Below are 19,605 nucleotides of genomic sequence, written 5' to 3' on the forward strand. Positions count from 1 at the left end.
GGTTCAAGTCATATCTACAAGATAGGAACTATTTTGTTTCCATTGGTGACTTTGTATCAGAACCAACCAACGTAACGTGTGGAGTCCCCCAAGGTTCAATCTTGGGGCCGACTTTATTTAACATCTATATGCTCCCACTAGGACAAATCATGCAAAATAATAACATTGACCATCATTGCTATGCCGATGACACCCAAATCTATGTAGCGCTATCACCAAATGACTATCGCCCCATAAATCTTCTGTGCCAGTGCATTGAGCAAGTCAAACACTGGATGTGCCAAAATTTCCTACAACTAAATGAAGATAAAACTGAGATAATTGTTTTTGGTGCTAAAAAAGAAAGGTTTAAAGTCATCCAACACCTTCAATCACTGTCCCTGAAAACCTCAAATAAAGCCAGAAATCTTGGGGTTATTTTAGATTCTGATTTACATTTCGACAGTCACATCAAATCAGTAACAAAATCGGCCTACTATCACCTCAAAAATGTAAAAAGACTTAGAGGGCTCATGTCAGCTCAAGACTTAGAAAAACTTGTACATGCCTTTATTACCAGTAGGCTAGACTATTGTAATGGTCTCCTTGCAGGTCTTCCCAAAAAAACTGTCAGGCAGCTACAGCTTGTTCAGAACGCTGCTGCTAGAGTTCTAACAAAGACCAAAAAATGTGAGCACATTACACCAATTCTTAAATCCTTACATTGGCTCCCTGTACATCAGAGAATAGATTTCAAAATCCTCCTGCTCACATATAAATCACTACATGGTCTAGGGCCCAAGTATATCACTGATATGCTCCCACTATATACGCCCTCTAGATCACTAAGATCTTCTGAGACCAATCTGTTAGCGGTTCCAAGAGTAAACTCAAATCAAGGGAGATCATCATTCAGTCACTATGCAACACATAGCTGGAATAAACTTCCTGAAGATGTCAGACTCTCCCCAACTCTCACTACTTTTAAAACTAGACTGAAGACTTTTATGTTCACCTTAGCTTTCAGCTAAATCTTTTAATCTTTTAACTTTTAACGTCTGCACTGTTTTTGTTTTTATTGTCTGCATTTTAATTTTGCTTTTATTTTCTTTCATTTCACTTTGTTGTCTGTGAAGCACTTTGAGTCTGCCTTGTGTATGAAAAGCGCTATACAAATAAAGTTGCCTTGCCTTGCCTTGCCTAAAATATCAAATAATATTATTTATCTCATTCGCTTAAGAGACGAAGCAAATGTCAACAATCATCACACACACAAGTCAACCAATAAGAATTCGGCGGGGGCGGGTCATGGCATAAGTGCATTGTGGGTCATGGGATGCTACATGCTACTATGTCCGTAGCTATTAAAATGGCTCATTTCAACATTAGCGGTTATTTATAAAAACTGAGAAGGGCTGAACAAAAATGGCACCGAAAAGGAAATCATATACTGCAGATTACAAGCTGGACGTAGTGAAATATGCAGCAGAAAACGGCGATCGAGCAGCATAAAGAAAGGAAACGGCGCATACCAGGAGCAACAACGAGGAAGAATATTTCATCGGATTTAACAATCAGGAGTGACAGATTGTTTGGTAAACGTATACCATGTTCTATATGTTATAGTTATTTGAATGACTCTTACCATAATATGTTACGTTAACATACCAGGCACGTTCTCAGTTAGTTATTTATGCGTCATATAACGTACACTTATTCAGCCTGTTGTTCACTATTCTTTATTTATTTTAAATTGCCTTTCAAATGTCTATTCTTGGTGTTGGATTTTATCAAATACATTTCCCCCAAAAATGCGACTTATACTCGAGTGTGACGTATATATGTTTTTTTCCTTCTTTATTATGCATTTTCGGCCGGTGCACGTGTACTCAGGAGCGATTTATAATCCGAAAAATACGGTATGTAAAAAATATCATGAGGCGATTACAGTGCACCCGTAAAGTATTCACAGTGCTTCACTTTTTCAACCTTTTGTAATGTTATAGCCTTATTCCAAAATGTAGGAAATTCATTTTTGTCTTCATAATTCTATGGGAAATACCTAGGAGTGTAACGGTACACAAAAATTTCGGTTCGGTGCGTACTTCGGTTTAGAGATCCCTGTTCGGTTCATTTTCGGTACAGTACGAAAACAACAAAATATAAATTTTTTGGTTATTTATTTACCAAATTTGTAAACAATGGCTTTATCCTTTTAACATTGGGAACACTATAATAATTTTGCCCATGTTAATCAACATTAAACTGCCTCAAGTTGTTGCTCAGATTAAATAAAATGACAAAACTTTTCTTCTACATATAAAAAGTGCAACATCAAACAGTTTCAAGTCAACTCATCATGCTTAATTTATTACAGCATTTGGGAAGCCTGTAGTTGATTTTTATCAACATGTGATAGCAGGGACCCTGCCATTCAAAACTACGCTGCTGCATTACTAATGATTACACACACACAAACACACACACACACACACATCGCACCATGAGCTAACACACACACACCGACTGGACCCCGACTTAAACAAGTTGAAAAACAAGTTGAAAAACTTATTCGGGTGGTGCCATTTAGTGGTCAATTGTACGGAATATGTACTGTACTGTGCAATCTACTAATAAAAGTCTCAATCAACAACACACACCGCAAAATGAGCTAACGTTACGCTAAAAGCTAATTAGCCTTCACCTCAAGCCGGGACTGCGAGTGAGCTGAGCTGCAGTTTGTTTCTAGAACGTCAACGGGCTCATTGTGATGTTACTAGTAGTTGACTGGGAGGTGTTTATTTTAATTTGGGGAGAGTCCGCTGACTGATGCTCACCTGCTAAACATCTATCTGCTAACCCCACCGCAGAAGCACTGACTTCATGCGCTCTGAATACGCACTGCTGATTGACTGTTACCGCTATGGTTGTAACCAATCAGATGGTTGTGTGGGTGGGACAATGCTGGGTGCTGTGTAAGAGACAGAGGCAGAAAGCAGAGCAGCTTGTTAAGACTTTAGCTTCGGCAGCTACTTCATATGTTCGTGTGGAAACTCGTTCGGTACACCTCCGAACCGAACCGGAACCCCCGTACCGAAACGGTTCAATACAAATACACGTACCATTACACCCCTAGAAATACCCCATAATGACAATGTAAAAATTTTGCAAATGTATTAATAATAAAAAAACAAAAACAAAGATCACATGTACATAAGTATTCACAGTGTTTGCTCAATATTGTTGATGCACCTTTGGCAGCAATTACAGCCTCAAGTCTTTTTGAATACGATGCCACAAGCTTGGCACACTTCTCTTAAAGCAGTTTCGCCCATTCCTCTAGTCCAGGGGTCACCAACCTTTTTGAACCCAAGGGCTACTTCTTGGGTACTGATTAATGCGAAGGGCTACCAGTTTGATACACACTTAAATAAATTGCCAGAAATAGCCAATTTGCTCAATTTACCTTTAACTCTATGTTATTATTAATAATTAATGATATTTATCTTTGTGGAAACACTGATCATCTTAATGATTTCTCACAATAAATATATATAGAAACAGATAAATATCAATATGCAACACTTTTTTTTAATATTTTCTCTAAGTGCACATTTTTCAAATTGAACATTTTCAAATGATCACTTCTTAAACAGTCTTGTGAAATCACAATATCCCATTTTAACTAGCTAGCCACTGACATTTTTTAACAAATCATTAATTACTTTGCACCATGTATGTACAAATAATAACTCATGTAAAATACAAAGGTCAACTCTCCAATTTTTAAATAAATCATGTCACACTTTGAACTGGACACCAAATCTGTTATGTTTCTTTGTCAGTTAGCGGGAAGCCTGGCATTGCATGCTGTTAACTAGTGTGTTGTACTCTGGTGTGTAACTTGACACTGCAACTCTGAGTGAGTCTTGCAGATGTGCATCAGTGAGGCATGTTCTGTGTTTGTTCTTGATAAAGTTCATGTCAGAAAAGGCTGATTCACAAAGATAAGTTGAACCAAACAGGCTTGCAACCTTCATAGCTGCTGCGCGTACACCACCGTACTTTTCTGTGTCAACAAGGCACCAAAAGTTTGGTGCAGCCTGGTGGGCTTTGAGGTGGAGGTCATTTTGCAGTGTTACAATTTCCATCTCCACCTGTTCAGCATCCAGGCTGAATGTTGCACTTAACTGCTCAGCAATGCATGATATGTCCATGTTCATGAAAGGATTACAAATGAACGACACACATGGCTCAAGCTGATCCAGGTCGCAAAACCTGTTCTCAAACTCTTGCCCAACTCTGTTTATGACCTGAGAGTACTTTTCTGCAACTTTGTCAAAAGCCTCAGATGCAGAAGCATTGTCTTTCAGCACCATCTGCACAGAGGGAAAGTGCAGCACTTTTTTTCTCTGTAAATGTACAGAGAACAGGTTCATCTTAGCTTTAAATGCATTTAAAGCACTTATCATATCGGCGACAGTTTTACCTTTGCCTTGCAGCTTACAGTTCAAACTGTTCAGTTTTCCAGTAATGTCCGTTAAAAATGCAAGGTCAAGTATCCACTCAGTGTCCTCCAGCAGCACGGTGTCCTCACCTCTGGGCTGCATGAACTCTTTGATTTCACCCAAAAGTGACAAAAAACGTTGCAAAATTCGTCCCCTGCTGAGCCATCGGATTTCTGTGTGTAGTAGCAGGTCACCATATTCAGCTGACAGCTCCTCCAAAAGTACCTTGAATGTTCTGTGCTGTTTAGCTCTGGAGCGGATGCTGTTTATGATCTTTACGACGGGAGTCATTACGTGCTCAAAGCAGATCACTTTTGCACATAAGGCCTGCTGGTGTATGATGCAGTGGTACTGCAGAAAGTTTGGGAACTCTGGGTCAGCTTTACAGTGAGCAACGAATCCTGTGTGTCGGCCGATCATAGCAGGAGCCCCATCCGTAGTTACTGATACCAGCTTTTCCAGCGGCACCTTTTTTTCCACCAAAAACTCCTTCACTGCATTATAAATGTCAACTCCCCTCGTAGTTGTCTTTAGGGGCAGTAGTGTCAGAAGTTCTTCTTTTGTGGAGAAATCATCAAACACCATCCGGATAAAGACCGTCAGCTGCGCCGTACTGCTGCGGTCCACCGACTCGTCACACTGGATGCTGAACCACCGGCACCTCGCCAGATCACGGTCCAGCTGATCGGTCAAGTTCCCAGACATCGCCGACACTCTTCTTACCATTGTAGTTGCCCCGAGTTGAACATCGGAGAGACTGGAGAGTACATCGGTTCCATACTTCTCGTCTTCAAGCACAGTTTTAGCAATTATCATCATTGCTTCTTTGACAACCTCCCCGTCTGTAAATGCCTTCTTTTTCTTCATCAAGAATTGCGCAGCTCTAAACGAGGCTTCGGTTGCTTTTTGGGAGCTTTTAACCGGTCTAGTGAAAAAAGACTGCTGTTTGCACAAAGTTGCCTTTAACTCGCGGGTTTTTTCTGCGCGCAGTGCACTGCCCGGTGGGTAGTTAGCATGGTAGCTTGTGTGACACGTAGTGAAATGTCTCTCCACATTGTGCCGCTTTGCTATTGCCACAGTTGCCCCGCAAATTAAACACACGCAGGATCCTTTCACAGTGGTAAAAAAACACTCTACCTCCCATTCGTCGTGTTTTCTTTCTTTTTTCTGACATTTTTTGGGGTAACTCTTCTCATATTCGCTGTGTTAGCTTGTTTGTAAGAGCGCAACAAACGCTACGTTTTGGTCATGCGCACAATACTGACCTTTGAACTATACTAGGTCAGAGTTCATTTATATTAAACACAAAACACTTTACATTTTAAGTGTTTATATATATATATATATATATATATATATATATATATATATATATATATATATATATAAAAATATATATATATATATATATATATATATATATATATATATATATATATATATATATATATATAAAAAATGGGTATTTCTGTCTGTCATTCCGTCGTACATTTTTTTTCCTTTTACGGAAGGTTTTTTGTAGAGAATAAATGATGAAAAAAACACTTAATTGAACGGTTTAAAAGAGGAGAAAACACGAAAAAAATGAAAATTAAATTTTGAAACATAGTTTATCTTCAATTTCGACTCTTTAAAATTCAAAATTCAACCGGAAAAAAGAAGAAAAAAACTAGCTAATTCGAATCTTTTTGAAAAAATTAAAAAAAAGAATTTATGGAACCTCATTAGTAATTTTTCCTGATTAAGATTAATTTTAGAATTTTGATGACATGTTTTAAATAGGTTTAAAATCCAAACTGCACTTTGTTAGAATAATAAGAATTAAAGTAAGAATTACAATTTATTTATTATTCTTTACAATAAAAACAATACATTTACTTGAACATTGATTTAAATTGTCAGGAAAGAAGAGGAAGGAATTTAAAAGGTAAACATGATATGTGTTTAAAAATCCTAAAATAATTTTTAAGGTTGTATTTTTTCTCTAAAATTGTCTTTCTGACAGTTTTAAGAAGCTGAGTAAAAAACTAAATGGGAGCGACGCCGCAATCAGCATAAGGTGCGTGGAGCGCGCAGCTGTGGACAGTGCAATCACACTCTCGGACCGTATAAAAGGGCGAGAGATGTGAACATCAAGGGAGGAGACGGAGAAAGACAGCGGACGGGAGGAAACCATCCTCTGCTGCCACGCAAACGACGACGACGACGTGCTGCTGAAAAGCAGACGGCGGACGGGAGGAAACCATTCTAGTGCTCACGTGAGAAAAAAGGCAGCTGCTGTAAAGCAGCAAAAGACTCTGTGATTGAAATGATAAAGAAGTCTAAACCATCTGACAATGTCTTCCCTGGATCGTCCTGAGAACCCGCGCGACAGTTAGGACTGTCACACTAGTAAATAAATAAAATTTAAAAAAATAGAGGCAGCTCACTGGTAAGTGCTGCTATTTGAGCTATTTTTAGAACCGGCCGGCGGGCGACTCATCTGGTCCTTGCGGGCAACCTGGTGCCCGCGGGCACCGCGTTGGTGACTCCTGCTCTAGTCCTATTTCTTTTCCCAAACTAAGGACTTTTAATATCAAGAAAGACATTTTAACACTTGTTTACAGATCACTTATCGAATCTATTTTAATCTATAACATCTTATCCTGGTTCAACTTCCTCACTGTCACCACCAAAACATAATTCTCCCGCATAATAAATCAGGCCAGGAAAATAACCAGAACAGCTCAACTTTCTCTGACAGAACTTCATAGGCGCTCAGTGGGAAAGAAGGCCATCCTCATAACTGAGGACCTCTCCCACCCCCTGCATCACTCCTTCATGCTGCTGCCATCAGGCACATGATACAGAACCCCTCTGGCCAGAAAAAACATTTACAAGAAATCATTCATCCCCTCTGCAATAACTGTTCTAAACAACATGAAATAGGCCAGACTGTCTCTCTTGTATACCTATTGCTGGGTGTAAATGTGTTTTTAATGTTGTGATCGAAGCCGTGTCAAAGACCAATTTCTGTTTTTCATGTAGAAACAGACAATAAAGTTAACTTCTATTCTATTTTTTCCTCTTTGCAGCACCTCTCAGGCTCTGTCAGGTTGGATGGGAAGTGTTGGTTTTCATCCAGTATGTATGTCTCCGTGCATTGCTGCATTCATCTTAGTCTTATTCCATTTTGGAATGAGGCTGTAATATAACAAACAGTGAAAAACTGTGAATACTTTCCGGATGCACTGTATATGTTTTTATTATGGCAGACAAACATACCCTTTAATCAGATTAATCACATTTGTGAATTTGGATTAATCATGATTAATAATTCCAGGTGATTACATGCTTGCGTAATTCAAATCTTCTTATATATTTGTACGCAAATGCAATTTTATTGTCAGAATGTCATCAAGGAACATTTTTAAACGTTTTACTTACATGCGTGTCATTTATTTGCAAACACATTGGTAACAGTTTTATCTAAAGTTCTTCTAGGCTTTATTTTAGAGTAACATTTTACAGCGGGTACAACGGTCGAAGTCTCTTCACTCATTTTTGTACCGACGTATGCATTCCTCTCATCACTGACTGTATAGTGGTTAGGTTCAAAGAGTTTGTACGGTCAGAATAAATTGTATTGTTAATCTACGTAATATGATTAATGCAATATTTTTTGTGATTAATCACATTAGTTACCACGTTACTTTTGACAGCCCTAGTTTGTATTCATATTAGGAGTGTAATATGATTATATTCGATATTTGTGGTTGTTGATACGATTCAGGGAGGATCTAATTTATCTGAACTAAGGCTGCAATTGAAAACTAATTTGATAATCGATTAATCTGTCGATTATTACTTCGATTAATTGATTAATAATCAGATAAAAGAGACAAACTACATTTCTATCCTTTCCAATATTTTATTGAAAAAAACAGCATAGTGGCACCATACTGGCACCATACTTATTTTGATTATTGTTTCTCAGCTGTTTGTAAATGTTGCAGTTTATAAATAAAGGTTTATAAAAAAAAATAAAAAGTAGCCTCTGCGCATGCGCAAAGCATAGATCCAAAAAATCGATGACTAAATTAATTGCCAACTATTTTTATAATCGATTTTAATCGATTAGTTGTTGCAGCCCTAATCTGAACGATTCGATCCAAAACGATTAATGAGTGGAAATCGATTAAGTAACTTTTTAGCAAAAAAAAAGCAACCACTGTTACTGTGAAATAATAAAATACCGGATACTGGACACTGCAGGTATATTCCTGTTCTTTCTTGTAAGGTAATTAGGTATAGATTAATTATGGATACAAACAAGTAAACAATAATTGATGGCCAATGCATTCACATTTTATTTTAATAAAGTGCAACCAACGCTTTAGGTTGAATTAACCGGAGGGAACACTTTCTGTTCACATTTTAAACATTCAAGCAATTTTCAATGTAAGTACAGTAACCAACATTTTAACAGTAGATTTACCTGCTAATTAAAGTTCCCCGATCCGGCCATACAGTACAGTGGGTTTGGAAAGTATTCAGACCCTTTAACTTTTTCACTCTTTTTAGCAATTTGCTAAAATCAAAAAAGTAAATTTTATGTGTCATTACTCTACAGTCAGCATCCCATCTTAACATAAAAAAACAGAAATATAGAAATATTTTCAAAGGTATTAAAGAAAAAACAGAAATATCACATTTTCATGTTATTCAGAAACTTTGCTCAGTATCAAGTAGAAACACCCTTTTGAGTTAGTGATGCAACCTTAACTCATTTTGGGAATGATGCAAAACATGGTTTTGGGTATCCTCTGCCATTCTTCCTTGCAGTTCCTCTCCAGTTCTGTCAGGTTGGATGGTGTACGTTGGTGGACAGCCATTTTTAGGTCTCTTCTGAGATGGCTGGGCCAGTCAAGCATGGTCACAGAGTTGTTCCAAAGCCACGCCATTATTTTAGCTGTGTGCTTAGGGTCATTGTCTTGTTAGAAGGTGAACCTTCGGCCCGGTCTGAGGTCCTGAGCACTCTGGAAGAGGTTTTCTTCCAAGGTAACTCTGTACTTGGCCACATTTATCTTCAATTGCAACCAGTCATCCTGTCCCTGCAGCTGAAAAACACCCCCGTAGCATGATGCCGACTCCACTATGTTACACTGTTGGGGTTGTACTTGGCAGGTGATGAGCAGTGCCTGGTTTTCGCCACACATTCTGCTATGTATTAACGCCAACAAGTTCAATCTTAGTCTCATCAGACCAGAGAGTCTTATTTCTTATAGCCTGAGAGTCCTTAATGTGTTTTTTGGCAAACTCTATGCAGGCTTTGATATGTCTTGCACTGAGCAGAGGCTTCCATCTGGCCACTCTGCCATAAAGCCCAGGCTGGTGGAGGGCTGCCGTGATAGTTGACTTTGTGAAACTATCTACACTCTCCCTATTGCATCTCTGGAACTCAGTTACAGTGATCTTTGTTGTTTTTTTTACCTCTCTCACCAAGGCTCTTCTCCCACAATTGCTCAGTTTGGCTGGTCGACAAGGTCTAGGCAGAGTTGTGGTTGTCCCAAACTTCTTCCATTTAAGGATTATGTAGGCCACTGTGCTCTTAGGATCCTTGAGTGCTGCAAAAAATATTTTTTAAACTTGGCCAGATCTGTGCCTTGCCACAATTCTGTCTCTGAGCTCCTTGGACAGTTCCTTCGAACTCATGATTCTCATTTGCTCTGACATGCACTCTGAGCTGTTAGGTCTTATATCGGCAGGTGTGTGCCTTTCCTAATCAAGTCCAATCAGTTTAATGAAAACACAGCTAGACTCCAATGAAGGAGCAGAACCATATCAAGGAGGATCAGAAGAAATGGACAGCATGTGAGTTAAATATGAGTGTCACGGTCAAGGGTCTAAATACTTATGACCATGTGATATTTCAGTTTTTCTTTTTTAATAAATCACAAAAAATTCTACATTTCAGTTTTTTTCTGTCAAGATGAGATGCTAAGTGTACAATGAGGACTACAATGAACTTTTGGATTTTAGCACATTGCTGCAATGAAACAAAGAGTAAAAAATGTAAAGATGTCTGAATACTAGGGGTGTAACGGTACACAAAAATTTCGGTTCGGTACGTACCTCGGTTTAGAGGTCACGGTTCGGTTCATTTTCGGTACAGTAAGAAAACAACAAAATATACATTTTTTTGTTATTTATTTACCAAATTTGTAAACAATGACATAACATACATATATACACACAGGGTCCATTGCCAGGGTTAATGTGGTCAACATATATAAAATAAAAACTAAATAAGATAAGGCTCAGAATGGTTTCTTAACAAAACCTTTCCACATATAAAGTGTTTTTTTTTAATTGATTGATTGAGACTTTTATTAGTCGATTGCACAGTACAGTACCGGTACACATTCCGTTCAATTGACCACTAAATGGTAACACCCGTATAAGTTTTTCAACTTGCTTAAGTCGGGGTCCACGTTAATCAACATTAAACTGCCTCAAGTTGTTGCTCAGATTAAATAAAATGACAAAACTTTTCTTCTACATATAAAAAGTGCAACATTAAACAGTTTCAAGTCAACTCAGCCTCAGATGAACTTTTCTTTCCGCCCCCCAGCCTGGCTAACTTGGCAGTAAGAGGATATATGGGCTCAAATTGCTTGAATGCGGTGGTGACGCTTCAAATGGGTTAGCATGTTTGACGTGTTGTCAGAAGCAGCTGCTGAACAATGTCGGCAAACCTCCGTCCTCCATTGTTATATCACACCGCGAGCCGAAATTTTCCCAAACGGGAGATCTTAACGAGGCAAGAGGGTCTTCCAGCTCTGGCTTTTATGTGTTGTCGTAGCCCGGTCGTTGCTAGCATGCCGTGTGTCGTGCCTCGGTGTGCATTGTTTACACAACGTGCGGTACGGTACTTTATATGTCTGTGTGGAAACTCGTTCGGTACACCTCCGAACCGAACCGGAAACCCCGTACCGAAACAGTTCAATACAAATACACGTACCGTTACACCCCTACTGAATACTTCCGTACCCACTGTGAATATTCTCCGCTCTTGCGTCGCCAATGACAGGTATGCGGAAGCATGTATGCCTCCACATCTCTGTTAATGGTGTTGGCTCCTCGCTTCCTAATTTCCATAGCCTCCTTCACCCATCTCTTCTATTTGTTTGTTTCTCTTAAAAATACTTATCCTGGTGTTACGGGAGTCGGTGCGTTGCAGTAACTTGTACCGCTGTCACTTCCGTTGACGGCCGCGTCATCGGTGGTTTAAAGTTGTGTTACAGCTTCATCATTGTGTTGTGTCGTTTGTATTTATTCTCATTTTTGCAATCGTACTGTAGCTGATAGTTATGATATCGTATTGCCCGGCAGTGACGAAGGAGAGACACAGTCAGGGATACACTTTCATACACTTTCTTAACATGTGGTACCAAACCCAGGGAGTCAAAAGACATGTATAGAAGAGCTGCTGTTAGCCAAAACTTGTTACGACCTGTTTTATCAGGTGGTTCTTTCTTTAGCGTACGGGTGTTTTTTGGGTTCACTTCCTGTTTTGCTATCTTATTTTGGTTCCACTTCCTGTTTTGTCTGTATTCTGTTTGCAGTAGCTTTACTCTGCTTCTGAGTGCTTCCCTCCTCACCTCAGGCTTGTTTGTCTTGACTATCTCACCTGGTGTTGGAGAGCTATTTAAACCAGTCTCTTTTCGTTGTTAGTTGTGGGATCATTGCAAAAGTTGTTTGAGGAATTAATTTGTGTTTTGTTTGTGGGCTTGCCAATCCAGCTTGCAATTTTTGATGCACAACTTTCCCTGTGCCTTTTTTGTGGGTGTTCTTTCCGCACTCTTATTTGTTTTATACATTTGGACATCAAATCCCATTCAACTGCACGCGGTCTGCGGTTTCCTGCTTTTTAGGGTCACAACCTTCACTACTAAGAGTATTCCTAACAAAACTCAAGTTTAGACACTAAACACACAGACACCCAAACTCTTGCAGGACTCTGTTCACTAGTCTGCCACTCTCGCACACGTCACACAGAAGGCACACATGTCACAGAGGTTACACTATTGTCTTGTGGCGTTTGCACTTGTTATGACCTTTCTGGACCGCCGTAGATTTTCGCCATTTTTGATTTGATGACGCCACATACAGGAAAATAGACTTAACGTTTAACATTTGTATTATTTCAATTGCTTAACTTCATGTAAAGTTTGCCGTTCTTCATGTAAAGTTTGCCGTCCTTAAATCTAATGTTTTCCTTTTCTAGTATTGATAAAATCGATCGATCGATACCTATTTCTTGGAAGGCAAAATTGCCAAGCACAGATCTACCGTATTTTCCGCACTATAAGGCGCACCTAAAAACCTCCAATTTTCTCAAAAGCTGACAGTGCGCCTTATAATCCGGTGCGCCTTATATATGGACCAATATTGAGCCACAACAAACCTAAACTTCATTTTCGTAAAGTTTAGGTCTCGCAACTACGGTAAGCAGCCGCCAACTTCATTTTCCCCCGTAAAAGAAGTTCTTCTTCTATGGTAAGCAGCCGCCGACTTCATTTTCCCCCGTAGAAGAAGAAGCGCTTCTTCTTCTACGGTAAGCAGCCGCCGACTTCATTTTCCCCCGTAGAAGAACCCAAAAATGGCTCCTATTAAGAGACACGCTTACGACGCAGAGTTTAAACTTAAGACGATCAGTCACAAAGTAGAACACGGGTATAGAGCAGCAGCGAGAGAGTTTAACATAAACGAATCAATGGTGTTTAATTCGGACACTGAAGAAGAAGAATTTGAGGGATTCGTGGATGAGGAATAACTTCATAAAGTGAGCTTTATGTGTTTATTTTGTGTGTTGTGTTCTGTGACATTAACGTTTGAGCAACGTTGAGTTATTGATATTGTTATTGCTCTGCACTACTTCGAGTGTTACTATATTGTGATTGCACTAACGTTTGATTTACCGTAACAGTATCACTGTTTTTTACGTGTTTATTGAATCAGGGAAAAGTTCCCCTCCACTATGTGATATAAATGTTGCACTACATGTTATACCTTGCTGTTGTTAAAAGATAAACAAAACACCACGTCACTGACTTTACCTCGGGGAAATTAATAAAACAGCTGTTTATTCATTTTGGGAGTGAACAGTGTTGTCAGAACGCTGGTTTGTAATCTATTAATAAAGTTTGACTGACCTATCTGACTGTTTTGTTGACATTCCCTTTAGCGCAGCTCCATCTAATGGATGCATAGGTGCGCCTTATAATCCGGTGCGTCTTATATATGAACAAAGTTTTGAAATATGCCATTCTTTGAAGGTGCGCCTTATAATCCGGTGCGCCTTATAGTGCGGAAAATACGGTATATACTTGAAATTTTGGAATATAAATTGATCTATCAATGTATCGATCAATCATTACACCCCAAGCTCGTATATATTTACTGTTTAAAGAAGCCCTCAGAGGGCAACAATAACTGCAATATGGCCCTCAATAAAAATGAGTCTGACAGAAATTCCAAGAAACATTTTTGTTACAGTGTATCTTCAAGAGAACACAGTTTGCAAACCTGCGGTGTTCAAACATTTTTCTTATGAATGCTGAAAAATGAAAGGATCAATTCATGACTTAGAATTTTTTTTAAACAGGATACAGGTAATAGGTGATAACACATTAATAGTACTATGACTTATTTTCAACACCTTTATGAGTGGGACCTTTTTGGATCCCTGAGATTTTTAGTGTTTTATTTTTTAAAGACTGTCTTTGCTAAATAAAAAGCAAATACAATTTAACCAAATTATTCATGTTATAAATTATTGACCTATTTAGGCCTCCAATTATTTCATATCAAAATTTCCACTTTGAACATTTTTGGGGAACAATAATGTGTTTTTGCCATTAAGTTGTTTTTTTTAAATAAAAAGGACATAAAACATAATTTAAGAAAAACTTTATATTTACAGGTAGATCTGAAGTCGAGCTTGAGATGTAAGCATAGAAAGAAAAAATATTATTTTTTATGACTGAGACCCTTCCGGATCCCCGGGACCAAAATTGAAGGGAGCCCTAAAGAGTAAACACAATTGTATATATTGTAATGGTTTTGAAAATGAAAATTATCAAAATGGCCCCTTTTTAATTTGTTTTAGTGTATGGCCCTCGGTGGCAAAAGTTAAATAGTTGTTTCTATAGTATAGTCTTTTAAGATGATATGCTAAAAGGCTAGCCGAAACGTTAGGAGCCTACTCACATTTGTGAGTATTGTATGTATAATTGAGCACCCAGTTTTCCATACCCTGGCTAATTTTAGAGTCAAAGTGACTTTTTATTTGCAGTGTCTTTAAGCTGAATATGAAAGTAAAAGCGAGTGACAAATGAATTACATTTGTAAGGTTTTAGCGATATTAATGGAAAAAATCAACAATTTTCATATAGCATCTGTACTGCTTTATAAACATCCACTTGCTTTCAGGACCACTCACTTTGTCTTACTCTGTGTCAGATTTGGTTTCTTGCCAGTTTCAACTCTCTGTATAAATGCGCGTCTTGGCAATGTGCTCTTTTTCAAGATCAATATTGCTTAAATATACCTTGTCTAGTCAGATCTACTTCAGATAAGAAATAACGTCAATGCTCACAACCCAGATTATGGCCAGGCAAGGCACAATGATGGAATCCAAAAGGAGTATGTCAACACATTTTACAGAATGTCCTCTCCTCTGTTTAAAAGAAGAGAGTGAAAATGGGAGAATAGGAGGGATGGGGATGACGCTTCAGCAAAGCCTGGCTGCTGCTAATCCAGCCTTTGAACACAGATCGTTGTGTTCATCGCGAGAGGTTTTCCTTCATTCCTACTGAACTTCTGTCCCATCCCCAGGCATTGAGCTTTTGTGTGGAGTAATGAGATATCACAATCCATTCAGAAATAGGAAGAGTGAGCCAGAGAGATTAAAGAGGATGACGAGGGAAAAGTACGGTAAAGAAGACGAAAAAGGAATGCAAAGAGAAGAAAAAAATGAATTTATCCCATTAGTAAAGAAATGACAAAAACAATTAAGGATGTAATTTTGCAGCAATAACACATGTTTTGACAAGAGCTCTAACTGTTACCCTTTATTACAGGTACTTAGTAATGCCCGCCTTTTCCTCGAAAACCTTTTAAGGTAAGTAAGTGGATTTTTAATACACTCTTTTTTTTTTTTTAACAACTTGAAGCTTTTTTTTTCGTGATATCTCTTTTCTTTTTAGGTTATTTTCTAAGAGAATATTCTGAACTCCTTTTTCAATGCAAGTGTTTTGTTGATCAGTACAATACTGCCTTGAGTTGTGCAATAGTTCCAAATGATGGTCATGCACTTCTTTAGATCAGTGGTCCCCAACCACCGGGCCGATTGGTATCGGGCCGCACAAGAAATAAAAAAAATAAAAATGTTTTTTATTTTTTGTATTTTTTATTAAATCAACATAAAAACACAATATATACATTATATATCAATATAGATCAATACAGTCTGCAGGGATACAGTCCGTAAGCACACCGGATTGTATTTCTTTCACAGCTACAAAAAGGTTGGGGACCACTGCTTTAGATGACAAACTAGTTGAGACCAAATCAACAGCGCCTCTGCTGGTTGCAACCAAGTAGTGCACAGTGCAGTGCACGTTTCCATCCATGTTCTACCGCTTGTCCCTTTCGGGGTTCAATTGCCTAATGAATCCAACACAGTTGACTAAGTTAAAACTAGGGATGTGCTGATCGGTCGGCCACCGAACAGTATCAACCGATGTTCGTGAAAAAGTATTTGATCTCGATTAATCCAGTTTTATGCCGATCACCAATGCCGATTCCCGCTGGCTGACACTGTATTTTTAGTCTCCTGGCTGACAAGTTGCTAGCAGCTAATTATTTGTCAAATAAACACATATCTTAGTGTCTTTAGTATCATCAAGTCTCATTATAACTGGAGGACAAGGCTAAACATGTTACGCACGCCAGGAGCAGGCATGCTCATTGCTAAGCTAGCTTCAAACAACCCTGAGAAATAAATGCTAAGTAAACTCTTAACGCACCAGTAGAATGGGAAAAACAAGTTGCCTCTGTATTGAAGTTATTATCATATATTTTTGTTTTATAACACCAAAAGACCTACACAGTTTGCAAGTAAATACAGTTGTGGTCAAAAGTTTACATACACTTGTAAAGAACATAATGTCATGACTGTCTAGTTTCTAATAATTTCTACAACTCTTATTTTTTTGTGATAGAATGATTGGAGCATATACTTGTTGGTCACAAAAAACATTCATGAAGTTTAGTTCTTTTATGAATTTATTATAGGTCTACTGAAAATATGACCAAATCTGCTGGGTCAAAAGTATACATACAGCAATGTTAATATTTGGTTACATGTCCCTTGGCAAGTTTCACTGCAATAAGGTGCTTTTGGTAGCCGTCCACAAGCTTCTGGCAAGCTTCTGGTTGACTTTTTGACCACTCCTCTTGACACAATTGGTGCAGTTCAGCTAAATTTGTTGTTTTTCTGACATGGATTTGTTTCTTCAGCCTTGTCCACACGTTTAAGTCAGGACTTTGGGAATGCCATTCCAAAACCTTAATTCTAGCCTCATTTAGCCATTCCTTTACCACTTTTGACGTGTGTTTGGGGTCACTGTCCTGTTGGAACACCCAACTGCGCCCAAGATCCAACCTCCGCTGATGATTTTAGGTTGTCCTGAAGAATTTGGAGGTAATCCTCCTTTTTCATTGTCCCATTTACTCTCTGTAAAGCACCAGTTCCATTGGCAGCAAAACAGGCCCAGAGCATAATACTACCACCACCATGCTTGAAGGTAGGCATGGTATTCCTGGGATTAAAGCCCTCACCTTTTCTCCTCCAAACATATTGCTGGGTATTGTGGCCAAACAGCTCAATTTTTCCTCCAGAAGGTCTTATCTTTGTCCATGTGATGTATGTGCTCCAATCACTCGATCACAAAAAAATAAGAGTTGTAGAAATTATTGGAAACTCAAGACAGCCATGACATTATGTTCTTTACAAGTGTATATAAACTTTTTACCACGACTGTAGATATGGTCAAAATAACATCAATCTCACTCAGATTCCCGAGCAATTTTGAGAGACAATGAGCAAGCCAGTCGGGGAACCACAAATCCCTTCCCCACCAACAACAACGCTAATCATGCAGACTTTGTGAGAGCCAACAATTGCTTTGATAAAAGTTTTGATGCAGAACCTTATTTTAAGGAGATTTTTTTATTTAACCAGGAAAATATCCCATTGAGATTTAAAACCTCTTTTTCAAGTGAGTCCTGGCAAAGGGGCAGCAATGTTACATATACAATTACATTCACATTACGCATTAAAATGACAGGATGGACATCAAGTAAAAAAGTTAGAGATAACTGAGACTGCTTCACATTCTCTTTGATTTGAAAAATATTCAGTCAGTTTCCAGTCTCTTTGTAACATATTCCGAGGTCAAGGAGCTGCATAGACAAAAGCTTTTTTCCCTAGCTCAGTGTGAACAAAAGGAACAGAGAGTAAGAGCTGATCGTTGGATCTCAGTGCATAAGAGTCCTTACTTTTTTATGTAATTAATGTACAAATGTAATCGGGCAAGAAAAGCCTTGTAAATATAAGTGTACCAATTACACTGTCTCCTAGTGGACAGAGAAGGCCATCCCACCTGAGAGTACAAGTCACAGTGGTGAGTCATGGCTCTACAGTTTGTGATGAACCTCAAAAAAGCACAGTAAACAGAGTCGGCCATCCAAAGACAGGAACGAGTATCATTCATATAAAAAAGATCACTATAATCTAGCACGGATAAAAAATGTGACAGAGACAAGGCGCTTTTTACACCAAAAGAAAAACATCTCTTATTACGGAAGAAAAACTCCAATTTAAGTTTTACTTTCCACACCAGTTTATCAATACAAGGTTTACAAGTGAGAGAGTCATCATTTAAAACACTAAGGTATTTATATTAATGCACCACTTCTATGATATTCCATTCAAGAGTGGGCACTACTGGGGGAGTTTGAAGCACCTTTTTATGTTTGGAAAACAGCATAAGTTTTTTGGCAACATTGAGAAACAGTTTAAAGTAAATAAGTGAATTCTGCACAGCAACAAAAGTTTTCTGCAGGGAATTAACAGCCTGTTCAAGAGATGATCCAGAGCAATACATAATTGTATCGTCAGCATAAATATGCATATTAGCATCAGAGAAATGTTGTTTGAGATCATTAATGTACAAGATCAATAAGAGGAGCCACAAAACCGATCCCTGAGGCACTCCTTTATGAGCAGTGACAAATTCTGAACAAAGGCCTTCGTATTTAATACACTGGGTCCTGTTTTCTAAATCATTCAAAAACAAAGCGAACAGCATGTTTTTTAAAATAGCGTTGTCTACAGTGTCAAAAGCTTTGGAGATATCAATAAAAAGTGAGGCACAGGACTGTTTTTTATGAAGCGCTACAATAATGTCTTTTACCACCTTCATTGAAGCAATGATAGTATTTTGCTTTTTCCTGAAGCCTGATTGATATTTACAAATGATTTTATTTCAATAGAGGAACTCTATCACAAACAAGAGATTCCAGAATTTTTGATGAGACACATACATTTTTTATTGGCCTATAATTAGAAATAATTTCTGGATCACCTTATTTTGGAATTAGGCCAGGTGGGAAAGTTGACCAACTGGGTAAGATTAACAGAATCACAAAACCTTTTAAATTCATCAGAAGCTGTGTTTAACCAGTCCCAGTTAAAATCTCCTGACATAAGTATTTCAGTGTAATTTAACTTATCCAAAAGCTGTTTTAATGACTCTCGCGCATCCTTTGAAGCAGATGGAGGCCTGATTTTACTATTTCTACTTTCAGAGCCAAAAATGTAATTAGTTTACTGAACAATTGAAGCATTAAATCTTGATTTTACATAAATACCTACACCCGACCTTTTTTTGGCCTATCGGTGCGGTAAACATTATACCCATAAATGTTAATGTCTTAATTTGTAATAGACTTATAAGCCAAGTTTCCGAAATCAAAACATCTGCCCGTGTTAAATTCACCCAAATTC

General features: G+C 38.2%; 1 protein-coding gene across 1 annotated transcript in view; it reads left to right on the forward strand.

The window, feature by feature from the left end:
* The window catches only part of dgat1b (diacylglycerol O-acyltransferase 1b), an 85,686-nt gene that overhangs the window by 11,709 nt on the left and 54,372 nt on the right, over nt 1-19,605 (forward strand). Inside the window, exon 3 of the mRNA XM_062062922.1 lies at nt 15,614-15,654. Within this exon, the coding sequence (XP_061918906.1) occupies nt 15,614-15,654 (41 nt within the window). The remainder of the gene's footprint in view (nt 1-15,613; nt 15,655-19,605) is intronic.

Source organism: Entelurus aequoreus, linkage group LG11, assembly GCF_033978785.1.
Source record: "Entelurus aequoreus isolate RoL-2023_Sb linkage group LG11, RoL_Eaeq_v1.1, whole genome shotgun sequence".
NCBI classification, from domain to species: domain Eukaryota; kingdom Metazoa; phylum Chordata; class Actinopteri; order Syngnathiformes; family Syngnathidae; genus Entelurus; species Entelurus aequoreus.